Raw genomic sequence first — 16,632 nt, 5'->3', positions numbered from 1 at the left:
GATTCCAAAACCAGGCAAAGACAACACAAAGAAAGAAAATTATAGGTCAACATCCCTGATGAATTTAGATGCTAAAATCCTCAACAAAATATTAGCAAACCAGATCCAGCAATATATGAAAAAAATCATATACCATGATCAAGTGGGATTTATTCTTGGGAGGCAAGGCTGGTACAATATTCACAAATCACTCAATGTGACTCATCACGTAAACAAAAGGAAGGAGAAAAACCACATGATAATTTCAATAGATGCAGAAAAAGCATTTGATAAATTCCACACCCATTCATGATCAAAACTCTCAGCAAAGTGGGAATACAGGGAACATACCTCAACATGATAAAGGCCATCTATGACAAACCCACAGTGAACATCATACTCAATGGGCAAAAATTAAAAGCAATCCCCTTAAGATCAGGAACAAGGCAGGGGTGCCTCCCTTTCACCACTCTTATTCAACATAGTTCTGGAAGTCCTAGCCACAGCAATCAGACAAGAAAAAGAAATAAAAGGCATCCAAATTGGAAAAGAAGAAGTAAAACATTATTTGCAGATGTTATGATATTGTATATAGAAAACCCTAAGTCTCGGTCAAAAAACCACTAGACATGATAAATGAATTCAGCAAGGTGGCAGGATATAAAATTAATACTCAGAAATCAGAGGCATTTTTATACACTAACAATGAACTGTCAGAAAGAGAAATTAAGGAAGCAATCCCCTTTACCATTGCAACCAAAAAAAAAGAAAAAAAAGTACCTAGGAATAAATTTAACCAGGGAAATTAAAGACTTGTACTTGGAAAAAAAAAGACTTGTACTTGGAAAATTATAAAACATTGATAAAAGAAATATATACTGTGCTCATGTTTAGTAAGAATAAACATCATTAAAATGTCTATATTACCCAAAGCTATTTATAAATTCAATGCAATAACAATTAAAATACCTATGACATACTTCAAAGATATAGAACATATATTCCAAAAATTTATATGGAACCAAAAGAGAACACGAATAGCCTCAGCAATCTTGAAAAGGAAGAATAAAGTGGGAAGTATCACACTTCCAGATATCAAGTTATACTACAGGGCCATTGAACTCAAAAGAGCCTAGTACTGGCATAAGAACAGGCATATAGATCAATGGAACAGAACTGAGAACCCAGAAATAAACCCACACTTTTATGGACAACTGATATTTGACAAAGGGAGTAAGAGCACATACATTGGAGTAAAGACAGCCTCTTCAACAAATGATGTTGGGAAAATTGAACAGCTACCTGCAAAAAAATGAAACTAGACCACCAACTTACACCATTCACAAAAATAAACTCAAAATGGATAAAAGACTTAAATGTAAGCCGTAAAACCATAAGCATCTTAAAAGAAAACATAGGCAGTAAGCTCTCCGACATCTCTCGCAGCAATATATTTGCCGATTTATCTCCACGGGCAAGTGAAATAAAAGACAGGATAAACAAATGGGACTATATCAAACTAAAAAGCTTCTGCACAGCTAAAGACAATAAGAACAGAATAAAAAGACAAACTACACAATGGGAGAATATATTTGACAATAAGTCTGATAAGGGGTTAATAACCAAAATTTATAAAGAACTTGTAAAACTCATTATCAGGAAGACAAACAATCCAATCAAAAAATGGGCAAAAGAAATGAATAGACACTTCTCCAAAGAGGACATACAGATGGCCAATAGGCAGACGAAAAAATGCTCAACATCACTAATCATTAGAGAAATGCAAATTAAAACCACAATGAGATATCACCTCACACCAGTCAGAATGGCGATCATCAACAAAACAACACAGAATAAGTGCTGGCGAGGATATGGAGAAAAGGGAACCCTCCTGCACTGCTGGTGGGAATGCAGACTGGTGCAGCCACTGTGGAAAACAGTATTTCTTCCTCAAGAAATTAAAAATCGAACTGCCTTTTGACCCAGCTATCCCACTTTCAGGAATATACCCCAAGAACACCATAGCACTGTTTGAAAAGAAGAAATGCACCTCCATGTTTATGGCAGCATTGTTCACAATAGCGAAGATCTGGAAACAGCCCAAGTGTCCATCAGTGGACAAGTGGATTAAAAAGCTTTGGTACATATATACTATGGAATACTACTCAGCCATAAGAAATGATGACATCGGATCATTTACAACAACATGGAAGGAACTTGATAACATTATACTGAGCGAAATAAGTAAATCAGAAAAAACTAAGAACTATATGATTCCATACATAGGTGGGACATAAAAATGAGACTCAAAGACATGGGCAAGAGTGTGGGGGTTACAGAGTGAGGGGGAGGAGAGGGAAGGCGTTGGGGGAGGGAAGGGGCACAAAGAAAACCAGTTAGAAGGTGACGGAAGACAATTGGACTTTGGGTGATGGGAATGCAGCATAATCAAATGTCAAAATAACCTAGAGATGTTTTCTCTGAACATATGTACCCTGATTTATCAATGTCACCCCATTAAAATTAATTTTAAAAAAAGGTATCATAAAACTGTTTTTTAATGTCAGAATAAATTTAATTTTGTTGTATTTATTTTGTTTAATTACCATAAAAGCACGTTTGGACTTTATATATTTTTCTTTAATATTTGACTTAATTATTATAACATATTTCTCAGAAATTTGTATATAGTGCGCCTACAATTATTTGTAACATTTTAAATGTGCCCCGACTTCAAAATTTTGAGAACCACTGGACTAAGGTAACACAAACAAGCTATTCAGTTAAACTACAGTCTGGCTCAACAATTTTAAAAAGGGAAAAAATGACACCACTGAATAATAATATTTTTAAGAAGACAACCAAAAGAGTGTGTATTTAATCATTATGAATAACTTTTAAGACAGGATTTGTTTTTTGGTTTTTTTGGCAGAGACAGAGAGAGTCAGAGAGAGGAACAGACAGACAAGAAGGGAGAGAGATGAGAAGCATCAATTCTTTGTTGCAGTTCCTTAGTTGTTTATTGATTGATTTCTCTTTATGTGCTTTGACCAGGGGGCTAGAGCAGACCGAGTGACCCCTTGCTTGAGCCAGTGACCTTGGGCTCAAGCTGGTGAGCCTTGCTCAAACCCAATGAGCCTGTGCTCAAGCTGGTGACCTCGGGGTTTCGAACCTGGGTCCTCTGCATCCCAGTCCAACGCTCTATCCACTGTGCCACTGCCTGGTCAGGTGACAGGACTTGTTTTTTAAAAAACAGTTTGTTCTTTAAGAGAACACTGCTCATTTTATGAGGCGTAAAAAATGCAAAAATTTACCTGCACATGTAAACAATCTTGCACAACAGTTATTTATACATGGGCTTACACAAACCAAAAGAACTCATTTTCCTTTAAGTACTAAGTATTTTATATTTCAAGTTCCCACACGAAAGAAAAGAAGGGTATAAGCTTAAGGATTTAACATGTTTATTTTCAAAACAGTCCTTTAGTAACATTAAGGTGACCAACTTTTTTTACAAAGAAAAGGAGGACAAAAATAAATTGAAGCCTGACCAGGCGGTGGCGCAGTGGATAGAGCATCGGACTGGGCTGCGGAAGACCCAGGTTCGAGACCCCGGGGTCGCCAGCTTGAGCACGGGCTCACTTGGTTTGAGCAAAGCTCACCAGCTTGAACCCAAGGTCACTGGCAAGGGATTACTCAGTCTGCTGAAGGCCCGCAGTCAAGGCACATATGAGAAAGCAATCAATGAACAACTAAGATGTCACAACAAAAAACAATCAAACTGATGATTGATGCTTCTCATCTCTCTCCGCTCTCGTCTGTCTGTCCCTATCTATCCCTCTCTCTGACTCTCTCTGTAAAAAAAAAAGAAAAAAATAAAAAGATATTGTAAAAGAAATTTTATTCATTGCAACAATAATACACTATAATATGATAAATGCATAAAAACATTTGTAATATTTTATATAATTATGCTTACATGCCCATTAATTTTTAATAATTGTAAGAAAAAAGTACTCTTTTAAATACAAATACATCACATCACACGCAATGAATCGACTCTGCATCGATCGAATACGGACATTTACAGATTAGTCTTCCAATATCAAACGGAGGACATGTAGGAGGACACTATTCGAGGGAGGACAGAACTTACAAAAGAAGGACTGTCCTCCTTAAAGGAGAACGATATGTCACCTTAGTAACATTAAAAACAACAGGCTACTTAACAAAGCAATAAAACATTTCAAATACATACAAAATCACTCCATACCTCTTATCAGCAAGATCTGTTTTATTTCCTACTAGCATGATGATAACATCACTTCCTCTTTCTGTTCTGACATCATCAATCCATTTTGTAGTTTGCTGGAATGAGTTAACATCTGGTATAGAAGGGTGGATAGAGAGATCAGTGTTACTGCAAATGCCTCCCCATATTAAAGGACTAAAAAAAGAAGAAGAAAAAGAAAAAGAAAAAGGAGAGAAAAAGACAGAAAAAAAACAACCCTGGATGTTGGAAGGGTGCTGGCACATTAGGACCAACTTTTAATGTGCCTGTAACATAACTCCATTTTATCTGAGTATAACTGTCAGTTATATTAAACAAATCATACAAGGTTCCTTTTTACAGAGGTTTAAAAGTTTTGGACACAACCAAATAAGTGCAATGTACTATGTGCAATTGAAAATTTTTTTCTATAATGTAAAGGCAGCTATGACAGATAATATGGTGTTACATTACTACAATGTTTTTTTGATCACTTACACATACCAAACATGACAAAGAAAGCATCTCCAAAAGTATGTCAGCCAGTAAGACCCAACACATCCAGAAAATTTGGACAGCCTTTAAATAGCTTTCAACACCACTCTGTTTGCATTGCTTATTCAGTTTGTGATCACTTTAACTTGACATTCAGTAGTTTAATGCACCAGAATCACTTGTAAAAGAAGAAAACTCCATCTTTTTTTAGCATTAGATTCTAAATAGAATACATCAGTATTTTTATAGCAGCTAAAGAAAACAGTTTACTCATATTTTAATCATATGTGCACAATTTTTAAAGAAAAATAAGCTAGGTTTCACTTGATTTGGTTAAAGTAAGCACAAACATTTTAAAGCTGCAAGACTTGTCAATGCACAATAATACACATATATTTTTAAAAACAAGTAGCAACCCAAAGTAAAGCTTCAAGAAAAGATGGCACATAGCTCGTAACCAAAAAAAAAAAGAAAAAAAAAAGGTCTGAATATAAACTTGTAACTTATAATTCTGCTATTACAATTACAGTTAAGTAGATATGACTTCTGGTTGAGCAGATACACAAAAATGTATAGTATAATTATTACACGCTCAAATCAATAGTTTGTTGGTATGTTTTTGAAAAATTCTAAGATGGGTACTATCCTGGTTTTTCCATAAATTATAAACCACTAGATAGACTAATGCTCACTATTGTCTAATATATATCATAAACCAATTTACAAAGACAATTTTAATCAGAGAGCATTTCCCTTGTCAGTCACCAATACGGCACGGAAAATTTAAAGTCACTAAAAATGCCAAAGGCATTATTCAGTCTCTAGGAAAAAGAAAAAGGAAGACCATTACTTTCATCTCTCATTTAAAATTTTTTCATGGAGAGAAATGAAAGTACAATTTGTTAGCAACAAAGCAAGTCAGTCACAGAATCCAGATATAATTCAAAAGGAAATGATTAATAGAAGACTACATATTATAATATGTCTTCTCTGTCTTCCTCTATAGAGAATGGCTTGGGTGGTGGTGGTGGGAGAAGCAAAGAAAAGCTGGCTAGCAAAGTTTTTAATAGCCACAGCAGAAGCTTGTAGGATTTGGAAAACTTGGCAAAAGGCTTAAATGCAGATTCTGTTTTAGAGAAATCTGAGATCAAGTTAAATTAAAAAGGAGATGTTCTTCCTACTATAATTATGGTGTGGCTTAAGGATAACAGGATACTAAGAAAGCCTTGGAGAGGTTTCACAATTGGACTCAAAGGGAAATTTCCAGGGCAAAAAAACCTGGCACCTGGCACAGTAGAAATAAAGCGTATTGGTACAAACACCAAAGCAAGTATTTCTGACCTTGCCAGTCTGTGGTATGGTTTGCTATGATAAAACTCATATTTACATGCAGTATGGAAAACAAGCATAAAACAAGAACATGCATGCAGCTAAGCTAAAGGTTGAAAGATTAGAAATACATAATTCCCCCCACTCACTTGTGATATCATAAACAACAACTGCCACAGTGGAGTCACGAATGTAGCTAGGAATCAAGCTCCTGAACCGCTCTTGACCTGCTGTGTCCCATAATTGCAATCGTACCTAACAACAAAATCAGTCAAACAAGCAAGAAGGTCAACCCATTGCAAAATACCTACTTGTGATATCGTAAACTACTACGGCTGCAGCAGAATCACGGATGTAACTGGGAATGAGGCTACGGAAACGTTCCTGACCCGCAGTATCCCACAGCTGCAGCCTGATCTGTGGGATGGGAAAAAATGAATAAAAAAACCCAAAATCTAAAAACAAAACTCATACTAAAAAGAAAAAAGAAATATATATATATCTAAATATATATATATATTTTTTTTTTGAGAGAGAGAGAGAGAGAGAGAAAGAGAGAGAAAGACAGGGACAGACACAGACAGACAAGAAGGGAGAGAAATGAGAAGCATCAACTTGTAGCTGCAGCACCTTAGTTGTTCATTGATTGCTTCCTCTTATGTGCCCTGACTGGGGCTCCAGCCGAGCCATTGACCCCTTGCTCAAGACAGCAACCTTAAGCTCAAGCCAGTAACCTTTGGCTTCAAGCCAGCAACCATGGGGTCATATCTATGATCTCACGCTCAAGTGGCGACCCCGTGCTCAAGCCTGATGAGCCCACGCTCAAGCCAGTGACCTCGGAGGTTTTGAATGGGTCCTGAGCATCCCAGGCTGATGCTCCATCCACTGCACCACCGCCTGGTCAGACAGAAATAATGTTTTTTAAAGGGGGAAGGTGGGCGGTCAAAAGAAGACTTATGCAAAAGGTTGCAGGGGTGTGAGGAATGAAAACATAAAACTTTCCTTTTTCAAAAGGGAATAATATAAAATTTGCTTGCTCTGAAGTTACATACTTAAAAAATGGCAATGGGAAAGATTTCACAGAATCAGAAATACAGCTCTCTTTTTCCTCCCTCTATAATCTCTCTTTGAATGCTATGCCTTCTGGATAGCGAAAAGTAGACTTTGCTGATGTTCAAATAGTAAGCATAAAAGGGAAAAAGAAAGGTAAAAGTCAAAAAGCAGCCCAGGCTATCAGAGTAAAGGAATTAATACTTCTTTTAAAGTCTCTCTGAGGCTGTGTCTCTTTTCTAATGGGTACAACAATTTGAAATTGGATCTCTGACGACTGTGCTTATGTTTCTCCCACACATTTCTTCCCATAATATTTTATATAATTTAACAAAAAGAATATCTTTTCTCAATCCTACATAAAAATTTTACGTTCTTACTTTTCTACATTTGAGAAACGCCTGAAAACAAGCATTAAGTTCTTTTACCATTATAAAACTGTTTCTAAGCTTTCAAATTTTAAGAAATGGCATACTATGTATTAAAATACAAAAGGGAACATCCAAAAGAAAACACACACTTATAAGAAATAGCATTAGATATAAAATGTTTTGGGGTATAGGCCCCAAAATATTGCATTTTATCACTGTTTAGGTGATAAAAATCTTTTCAAGGGATAGTGGACTACAATACAAAATTTACATAGTACATAACAGGAACATTCATAAAGAAGGAAGACAAAAATCTAACAAATATATATTCTTTCCATTCACACTGTGGTATACATCCTATTCTTACAAATAAAAGCTTGAAGTTTGCAAATTGTGTCAAATTCAAATGAAATCTTTCTGACAGCCTCAAGAGTGGCATTCAAAAGGTCTTTAGCGGCTCTGGCCAGTAGGCTCAGTGGTAGAGCGTCGGCCTGGCTTGCGGAAGTCCCAGGTTCGATTCCCAGCCAGGACACACAGGAGAGGTGCCCATCTGCTTCTCCACCCCTCCCCCTCTCCTTCCTCTCTGTCTCTCTCTTTCCCTCCCGCAGCCGAGGCTCCATTGGAGCAAAAGATGGCCCGGGCGCTGGGGATGGCTCCTTGGCCTCTGCCCCAGGCGCTCGAGTGGCTCTGGTCGCATCAGAGAGACGCCCCGAATGGGCAGAGCATCAACCCCCTAGTGGGCGTGCCAGGTGGATCCCGGTGGGGCGCATGCAGGAGTCTGTCTGACTGCCTCCCCGTTTCCAGCTTCAGAAAAATACAAAAAAAAAGGTCTTTAGCAGCTTTAATTATCTCAATGCTATATTTGTTATCATTTTTCCAAATCAAGATGACAAACTTTGTTTAATAAGCCTACGGCCTTCAAGATTTTATAAATAACTTGACCTTTCTCTTCCTTTTGGATTTCACTCGGGTGAAATTAAAAAGTCAGAGTGCTAAGTACTATTCACGCTGTAATAAGTTTTTCTTAAAACCTGTAAGTCAACTTTGGCAAGTTCGCTAAGTACTTCTTATGGTGACAATCATTGATTATAGTTTTTATTAAACTTTCCTATCCTGCAGTCTTGCAGAAAATTGCACACGGCAAACATTACTCACTGTTCGATCCTCCAAGTACATTGTTTTTGATAAAAAGTCAATACCAATTGTAGCCTGTAATCAAAACAAAACAAAGAAGTTAAATGATAATAGTTTAATGGCAGTTGACAGTTTAGCATTCACATGGGGATTACAGTTGTAGGAGAAATAATAAACAGACATAAACATATTATAATAAAGTAAGAATGAACAAAATTTTCAGTGATAATGGCTTCCAACTATTGGGCACTTGCTGTGTATTGGAGATTCTTTTAGGACCTTCACATAATTATCTCTAATCTTCTTACATCTCTGCAAAGTAGCTATTATCACCCCTATTCCTAGTGTATAGATAGCAATACTAGGGTTCAGAGAAGTTAAATAATTTACCTAAAGACACAAAATTTCTGTTGTGGAGTTGGGAGTAAAAGTCCAATATACACTTACTGGACATATATCTTAACCATTTTTTTGAAAAAGACTTTTTTAGAGTAGCTTTAGGTTCATAGCAAAACTGAAGGAAGATATAAATTTTCTACATACCCCTTACCCCTACACATGCGTAGTGTCCTCTATTATCAACAGTCCTCCACCAGAGTGGTACATTTTTTTGTACTGATGAACCTAAATTGACACTGATATATTTTTAAGATAGCTTTTATTTTTAAATTGTAATAAAACATATGTATCATAAAATTTGACATATTAACCATTTTTAAGTATACCAATCAATGGCATTAATTACATGCACAATGATATACAACTGTCAACACTCTTTCCAACACCTTTCATCACCCCAAACAAAAACTCTATATCCATAATCAATAACATATTACAATGGGCCGTACTAAAATTGATTTATCCATTCATCCATTGATGAACACTTGGGTTGTTTCCACTTTTTAGCTACTATGAATTCCTGTTTTCAATTATTTTTGGTTTATACCTAGGAGTGGAATTGCTTGGCCATATGGTAATTATATTTAACTTTGTGAGGAAATGTCAGACTTTTCTAGAGTGGCTGCACTATTTTAAATTCTATCCTATAGGCATGAAATGAAATCTTATTGAGGTTTTGATTTGCAGTTTTCTGATGACTACTAATGTTGAGCATCTTTTCATGTGCTTACTGGCTACATATGTATCCTCTCTGGAGAAATATCTATGCAAGTTCTTAGCCCAATTTTAAATTGAGTTTGTCCTTTCTGTTATGATGTGTAGGTGTTCTTTATATAGTATTCTGGATGTTAAACACTTATGGGACTTGTAACTTTCAAATATTTCCTCACATTCTATAGATTAGACCTGGCACATCTTTGTTGAAAATCCATTGTCAATAGATACATGGACTTACTTAGGGACTCTCAATTCTATTCCATTGGTCTATATGTCTGTCTTTGTACCAGACATATTTTGATTACTGTAGCTTTGTATTAAGTTTTAAAATCTGGATATGAGTCCTTCAACTTATTTTTCTTTTCCAAGGATGTTTTGGCTACTGCAAATCAGGATCAGCTCTTTCATTTCTACAAAAATGGTTGTAAAAATTCTGATAGGAATTGCACTGAACCTGTAGATTGCTCTCGGTAGTTACTATTGACAACTTAACAATACTGTATTCCAATCCATTTACCTGGGATGTCTCTCCATTTATTTAGGTCTTTAATATTTTGAGCAGTATTTTACAGATTTCAGTTATACAGATAAAAAAACAACAAATAACAAAAGCTTCCTCTTTTACCTCAAACTATGTGACTATGCATTCAATTATGCTTCTCAATTTAGGGCTTAACTACATATAACCAAAGCATTAATTCCATTTTATGACAATCCATCTGAGAATGTGTATATGGTGGGATAACAGGTTTATAAACTTGAAATTACTGTGTAAGAGAATCTAACTGACAAACCTGACGAATGTACAGGAATGACAGATGGCTACATTTAAGAAATCTCAGCCTGACCAAGCAGTGGCGCAGTGGATAGAGCGTCAAACTGGGATGTGGAAGACCCAGGTTCAAGACCCCGAGGTCGCCAGCTTGAGCACAGGTTCATCTGGTTTGAGCAAAGCTCACCAGCTTGGACCCGAGGTCTCTGGCTTGAGCAAGGAGTTAGTTGGGTCTGCTGAAGGCCCACGGTCAAGGTACATATGAGAAAACAATCAATGAACAACTAAAGTGCCACAATGAGAAACTGATGATTGATGCGTCTCATCTCTCTCCGTTCCTGTCTGTCTGTCCCTGTCTATCCCTCTTTCTGGTTCTCTCTCTGTAAAAAACAAAACAAAACAAAACAAAAAACATCAGCAGAACCTCACTGACTCATAATGACAGAAGCAGTCTATACAAATATCCATTTTCCCCTTCCTTACTAACACAAACGTTTATTTAAAGCCATACCTTTTTCCATGAAAAGGGCTAAATTTTACAGCCTTCTTTGAGTGTAAATAAATGGGGCTGTTTGAGTTGGGAGGTGCACCCTTGGTTTTGTCCTATTTTTCTTACCTGGATTTTGGATAGCAAAATTTCAGGAATCATTCAATAATCATTCAGCAAAATTCAATATGGAAGTCATATATTAGCTGTTTAAACAGAGAGTTAGAAGAAGTCTTGGACCTCGACCATGAAACTGCCACACAACCTCAGAAAATACCCTACTCCTAGAATTCTTTCACATGAAAAAAAAAAAACATTCTCGTCTTCTCTGCCTCTGTAGTAGCTTTCTCTTTGTTTGTTCCACTCCTTCACTAAAAAACTTTCACTTAAAAAAATTCTCAAGTCACTTATTAATGTTATTGTGCTTGTTAAAAACTGCCAAAAGTATGGCCCTGGCCAGTTGGTTCAGTGGTAGAGCATTGGCCCGGCATGTGGAAGTCCCGGGTTCAATTCCTGGCCAGGGCATACAGGAGAACCTTTCCAACCTTTTCTCCCTTTCCTTTCTCTCTTTCTCTCTTCCCCTCCTGCAGCCAAGGCTCCATTGGAGCAAAGTTAGCCCAGGCACTGAGGATGGCTCCATGGCCTCTACCTCAGATGCTAGAATGGCTCTGGTTACAACGGAGCAATGCCCCAGATGGGGAGAGCAATGCCCCCTAGTGGGCATGCTGGGTGGATCCGGCGGGGTGCATGTAGGAGTCTGTCTCTCTGCTTCCCTGCTTCTCACTTCAGAAAAATACCAAACAAAACAAAACAAAACAAAAAAAAACCCAGCCAAAAATAATTTTAATGGCTATAAACAGAAACTGTCACTTTTCAGAGCTCAGAGACAACACATATGATTTTAAAATTAGTACAAAGTCAGACTTTATGATAAAATATACCACAATACCCTCCTTCTACTACATCATCCTAGTATGGGAACACCACTAAACTTATAAAGATCAAAATTAACCTGAAAAACATAACCTGGTGCTGCTTTTCTTTTTAGTTAATTTTATACCAAGCAGAGCTATTATGGAAAAGAAGTCAATCAGCTATAAGAATTTAGCCAACATCAGTAAGAACAGAAAAATTCCAAGGAAAATAAACATTATCAGCTATTTCAGCATCTTGAATGCTATTAACCTGGACCTAATTAAAACCTTTATAAAGGACAGATGGTTGGCTCAGTGGTAGAGCATCAGCTAGGCGTGTGGCTGTCCTGGGTTCAATTCCTGGTCAAGGCACACAGAAGAAGTAACCATCTGCTTCTCCACCCTTCCCCCCATCCCTTCTATCTCTCTCTTCCCCTCCCATAGCCATTGCTCGAATGGTTCAAGAAAGTTGGCACTGGGTGCTGAGAATAAATCTATGGCCTCACCTCGGCACTAAAGTAGCTCGGTTGCCAAGCAACAGAGCAACAGCCCCAGATGGGCAGAGCATTGCCTTGTAGGGGGCTTACTGGGTGGATCCTGGTTGGGGTACATGTGGGAATCTGTCTCTCTACCTCCCTGCTTCTCACTTTAGAAAAAAAAAAAAAGACAGATGAGGTATTAGTACTGCCTCACACTCATCTCCTATATGAAAATGCAGAAGACATAGTGTAGAAGAAATCAAAGGTTAAAGAATTCTCTCATGTACCTTAGTTTACAGCTTCACATTAGTCAAATGTCAATTAATTCACTGGTTTGGAGGAGTGTACTTTGTAAAAAGCAAATGAAACTGAGTACATTTACTGTGGAAGCTCACAATTCAAGGCTTACCCAGATATATCAGTGTTAAGATAATGATAACTTTAGTTTAGATCAGGGGTCTCAAACTCAACTCAGCATGTGGGCCGCAGAGCAAGATCACAGCCGTTCGGCGGGCTGCACTAGGTCTACAAAAGGCAACTGTTACGCAATACTTTTCTCACTGTAGTTGAAAACAAAAAAAAATCAGTACAACAAGCACAATCGTACATGCAGTTTACTCAGTGTCACAAAACGACCAGAAACTGTAGTTCGCATCACAACTGCTGTTAACTAAGCTAATATCTAGCTAGGATGCTAGAGAAATGAAAAATACAAGTAGGCCCCTAGGCTTACTTAATTTTATCCAAAATATTTTGAACTTCGTGGATTAGTCTGCGGGCTGTACAAAATTGTTCGGCGGGCCGCAAGTTTGAGACCCCTGGTTTAGATATTTTTATTTGATGCTCTCCACTCAGAATGATGCTTATTTTTTTAAAAAAATTTTAATTGATTTTGTTGTTTAGTGATAGAGAGAGGAGACAAGAAACATCAACTTGTTTCGGCACTTTAGCTATTCACTGATTGCTTCTCGTACATGCCTTTATGGGGGTTCAAGACGAGCCAGTGACCCCTTGTTCAAACCAGTGACCCTGAGCTCAAGCCAGTGACCTTAGGCTTCAAGCAAGCAACCTTTGCGCTCAAGCCAGAGACCCTGGGATCATGTCAACGATCCTGTGCTCAAGCCAACAAGCCAATGCTCTAGCCAGAGACGTCTGGGTTTTGAAATGGGGACATCAGCAGAGGCAGATTTAACGGTGGGAGCACTGCATGCGCACCCTGGGCCCCAACTTCTGAAGGGTTCCATAAAACCCCAACTTGACACTTTTTTCTAATAACAAGTTTGGTTTCATATGTGCAATTTTAACATTAATAGTACATAATATTTTTTATTTACTTAAAAATACGGTTAACATACATTTTTATTTTCCCTGTTTTTTTTTTTTAAGGGGCCCAATAATTTCTTCTGCACCCAGGGCCTCAACTGACCTTAATCTGCCTCTAAACCTCCAGTGTCCTGGGTTGATGCTCTATCCACTGTGCCACCACTGGTCAGGCCAGATTAGTGTTTATTTGCGCCAAAAGAAATTATATAAAATAATGCATATATTGTCTGATTTCCTAAAAAATGGTTTGCCATCTGTCCTGATACCACAGACAGCCAAAGACCCACAAACGTCACAATTTTACAAAAGGGACATGATTTTTCCAATATAAAGTAATTGGGTAAGAAAAGCAAGTTTTCACCTGGACCAAGCAACAATAATCAGCTTCCTTCTGTGGTCCAAACATATGTAGAATTTTGTTGCCTGGCCCCCTGCTTTCCCTAGCAATAGAAAAGGGAGAAATACTAAGAGTTGGGAAAGGTAAATATTAAAATAAAGGAAAAAATGGGTTTAAAAGTTAAAGAAAAATATAGCTTCATCTGTGGTAGTGCAGTGGATAAAGTAAGTGTTGACCTGGAATGCTGAGGTTGCCAGTTCGAAACCTCGGGCTTTCCCAGTCAAAGCATATGAGAAGCAACTGTGAGCTGATGCGTCCTAGTCCTCTCAGCACTGTGCCTTCTCTCTCTGTCTCTCCTCAAAAATCAATAAATAAAATCAAATAAAGTCTAAAAAAAATAAATAAATAAAATAAAGTCAAATTGAATACAGAGATACATAAAAAGAATGAAGAAAGGCAAAGAAGCTCTAGGAAGAGGATGCTGATACAGATTCCATTTTAGAAGGGTAGCCATTCCATTAGCAAATATATTTATGTTTAGGTATGTTTGTGAAACATACATACATACACAAACACATACACTCCTTTCCTTTAGATATCTTTGTGGCACATTACTTAAGACAGACTAGGTAGTCTGTGGATTTTAAAAGTGAGTCATTATACCAGCATAAAATTTTGTTTATGTAAGATGATCAAGTTTTCTAGAAATCTGCACAACACTGTGCATATAAATAATAATACTGTATGGTTTACACGTAAAATCTGTTAAGAAGGTAGATTTCATGTTAAGTTCTTGTCAAAATTAACCTTACCCACTCCCCAAAAAATAACAACACATCTGGCGAGGAGCAAAAATGAAAAAAAATGTCATTAAAAATTGAAGAAAATAGCCCTGGCCGGTTGGCTCAGTGGTAGAGCGTCGGCCTAGCGTGCGGAGGACCCGGGTTCGATTCCAGGCCAGGGCACACAGGAGAAGCGCTCATTTGCTTCTCCACCCCTCCACAGCGCTTTCCTCTCTGTCTCTCCCTTCCCCTCCCGCAGCCAAGGCTCCATTGGAGCAAGGATGGCCCAGGCGCTGGGGATGGCTCTGTGGCCTCTGCCTCAGGTGCTAGAGTGGCTCTGGTCGCAACATGGCAACGCCCAGAATGGGCAGAGCATCACCCCTGGTGGGCGTGCCGAGTGGATCCCGGTCGGGCGCATGCGGGAGTCTGTCTGACTGTCTCTCCCCGTTTCCAGCTTCGGAAAAATGAAAAAAAAAATTTTTTTTTTGAAGAAAATAGGGTGGGAGTAGGAGAGTAAAGAGTGACAAATATACAGTGACAAAAGATTATTTGATTTGGGGTGATGGGCACATAACACAATCAACAGTTCAAATGTTACTGAGATGTTTACCTGAAATCTATGTACTGTTTTTGACCAATGTCACCCCCATTAAATTTAATTTTCTAAATTAAAAAATGTTTTTAATAATAAAATCACAAGCCAAAAAAATAAAATAATTACAGAGAATAGCCCTGGTTGGTGGCATAATGGATAGAGCATCAACCTGAAGCGCCAAGGTTGATGGTTTAATTTCGGGGTCACCAGCTCTATTACAGGGTCACTGACTTGATCCAGAGGCACCAGCTTGACCCCAAGTTGGCCAATTTGAGTCCTACTCAGGGTACATACAAGAAGCAATCAATGGATATATAACTACGTGGAACAACTTGATGCTTCTCTTTCTCAAAAAAAAAAATAAATAAGTAAAATAAAATTAACTTTCTGGACAAGTTCATTAAAGTGTCTAAAAACACAGTCTTATCTATGCCATCCTAAACTTACAGTAACTGTCTATTTGTAACAGTCTTTGGAATAATAAATCTTCTAAATTCAAAGTAATCTCAAAGTTTACTCTCAGCAATATAATTTTCCTCAAATAAAAGAATGAATCTACTCCTGCTGTTGAAATCTTTGAATATATATACATTAAATTGAACCATATAAAATTACCAATATTTTATTATTATTTTATTTTATTTTATTTTTTTACAGAGACAGAGAGAGGGACAGACAGGAACGGAGAGATGAGAAGCATCAATCATTCGTTTTTCGTTGCGCGTTCCAACACCTTAGTTGTTCATTGATTGCTTTCTCATATGTGCCTTGACCGCAGGCCTTCAGCAGACTGAGTAACCCCTTGCTCAAGCCAGTGACCTTGAAGCTGGAGAGCTTTTGCTCAAACAAGATGAGCATGCACTCAAGCTGGCAACCTTGGGGTCTCAAACCTGAGTCCTCTGCATCCCAGTCCAACACTCTATTCACTGCGCCACTGCCTGGTCAGGCTATTATTTTTGAATTATAAAAATAGCAACATTAATATGGTTCAAACTAGTATACTTGAAACTGTGAGAAAAATCTGTAGGTTTATAATTGAAAAAAATGAACTGGTGAAAAGAGCAACTTAAGAAAATCACTTCCAGACTTTAGCTAGAAAGAACAGTTCCACAGGTAACTTAGTTTTTGCTTTATTTTGAAATAATGCCAGATTTTGGTCAATTAAAGACTCTCCTGGACAATCAGTTTCCTCTTTTTTA

The 16,632-nt window shown here is 37.6% G+C and overlaps 1 protein-coding gene across 2 annotated transcripts in view; it reads right to left on the bottom strand.

Moving 5' to 3' along the window:
* Positions 1–16,632, bottom strand: part of RAB6A (RAB6A, member RAS oncogene family) — an 82,100-nt gene that overhangs the window by 24,614 nt on the left and 40,854 nt on the right. The window contains exons 3-5 of one of the 2 annotated variants that reach the window (XM_066250341.1): positions 8,650–8,703; positions 6,385–6,490; positions 4,253–4,364 (exon numbers count right to left, since the gene is read on the bottom strand). In XM_066250341.1, the coding sequence (XP_066106438.1) occupies positions 4,253–4,364; positions 6,385–6,490; positions 8,650–8,703 (272 nt within the window). Of the gene's footprint in view, positions 1–4,252; positions 4,365–6,222; positions 6,329–6,384; positions 6,491–8,649; positions 8,704–16,632 lie in introns of both variants that reach the window. The other variant, XM_066250330.1, reaches the window with a different exon arrangement.

This window comes from Saccopteryx bilineata, chromosome 1, assembly GCF_036850765.1.
Source record: "Saccopteryx bilineata isolate mSacBil1 chromosome 1, mSacBil1_pri_phased_curated, whole genome shotgun sequence".
Classification (NCBI taxonomy): Eukaryota; Metazoa; Chordata; class Mammalia; order Chiroptera; family Emballonuridae; genus Saccopteryx; species Saccopteryx bilineata.
Note: the sequence above shows the minus strand (reverse complement) of the source record. Positions and strands in the feature narration are given on the sequence as shown.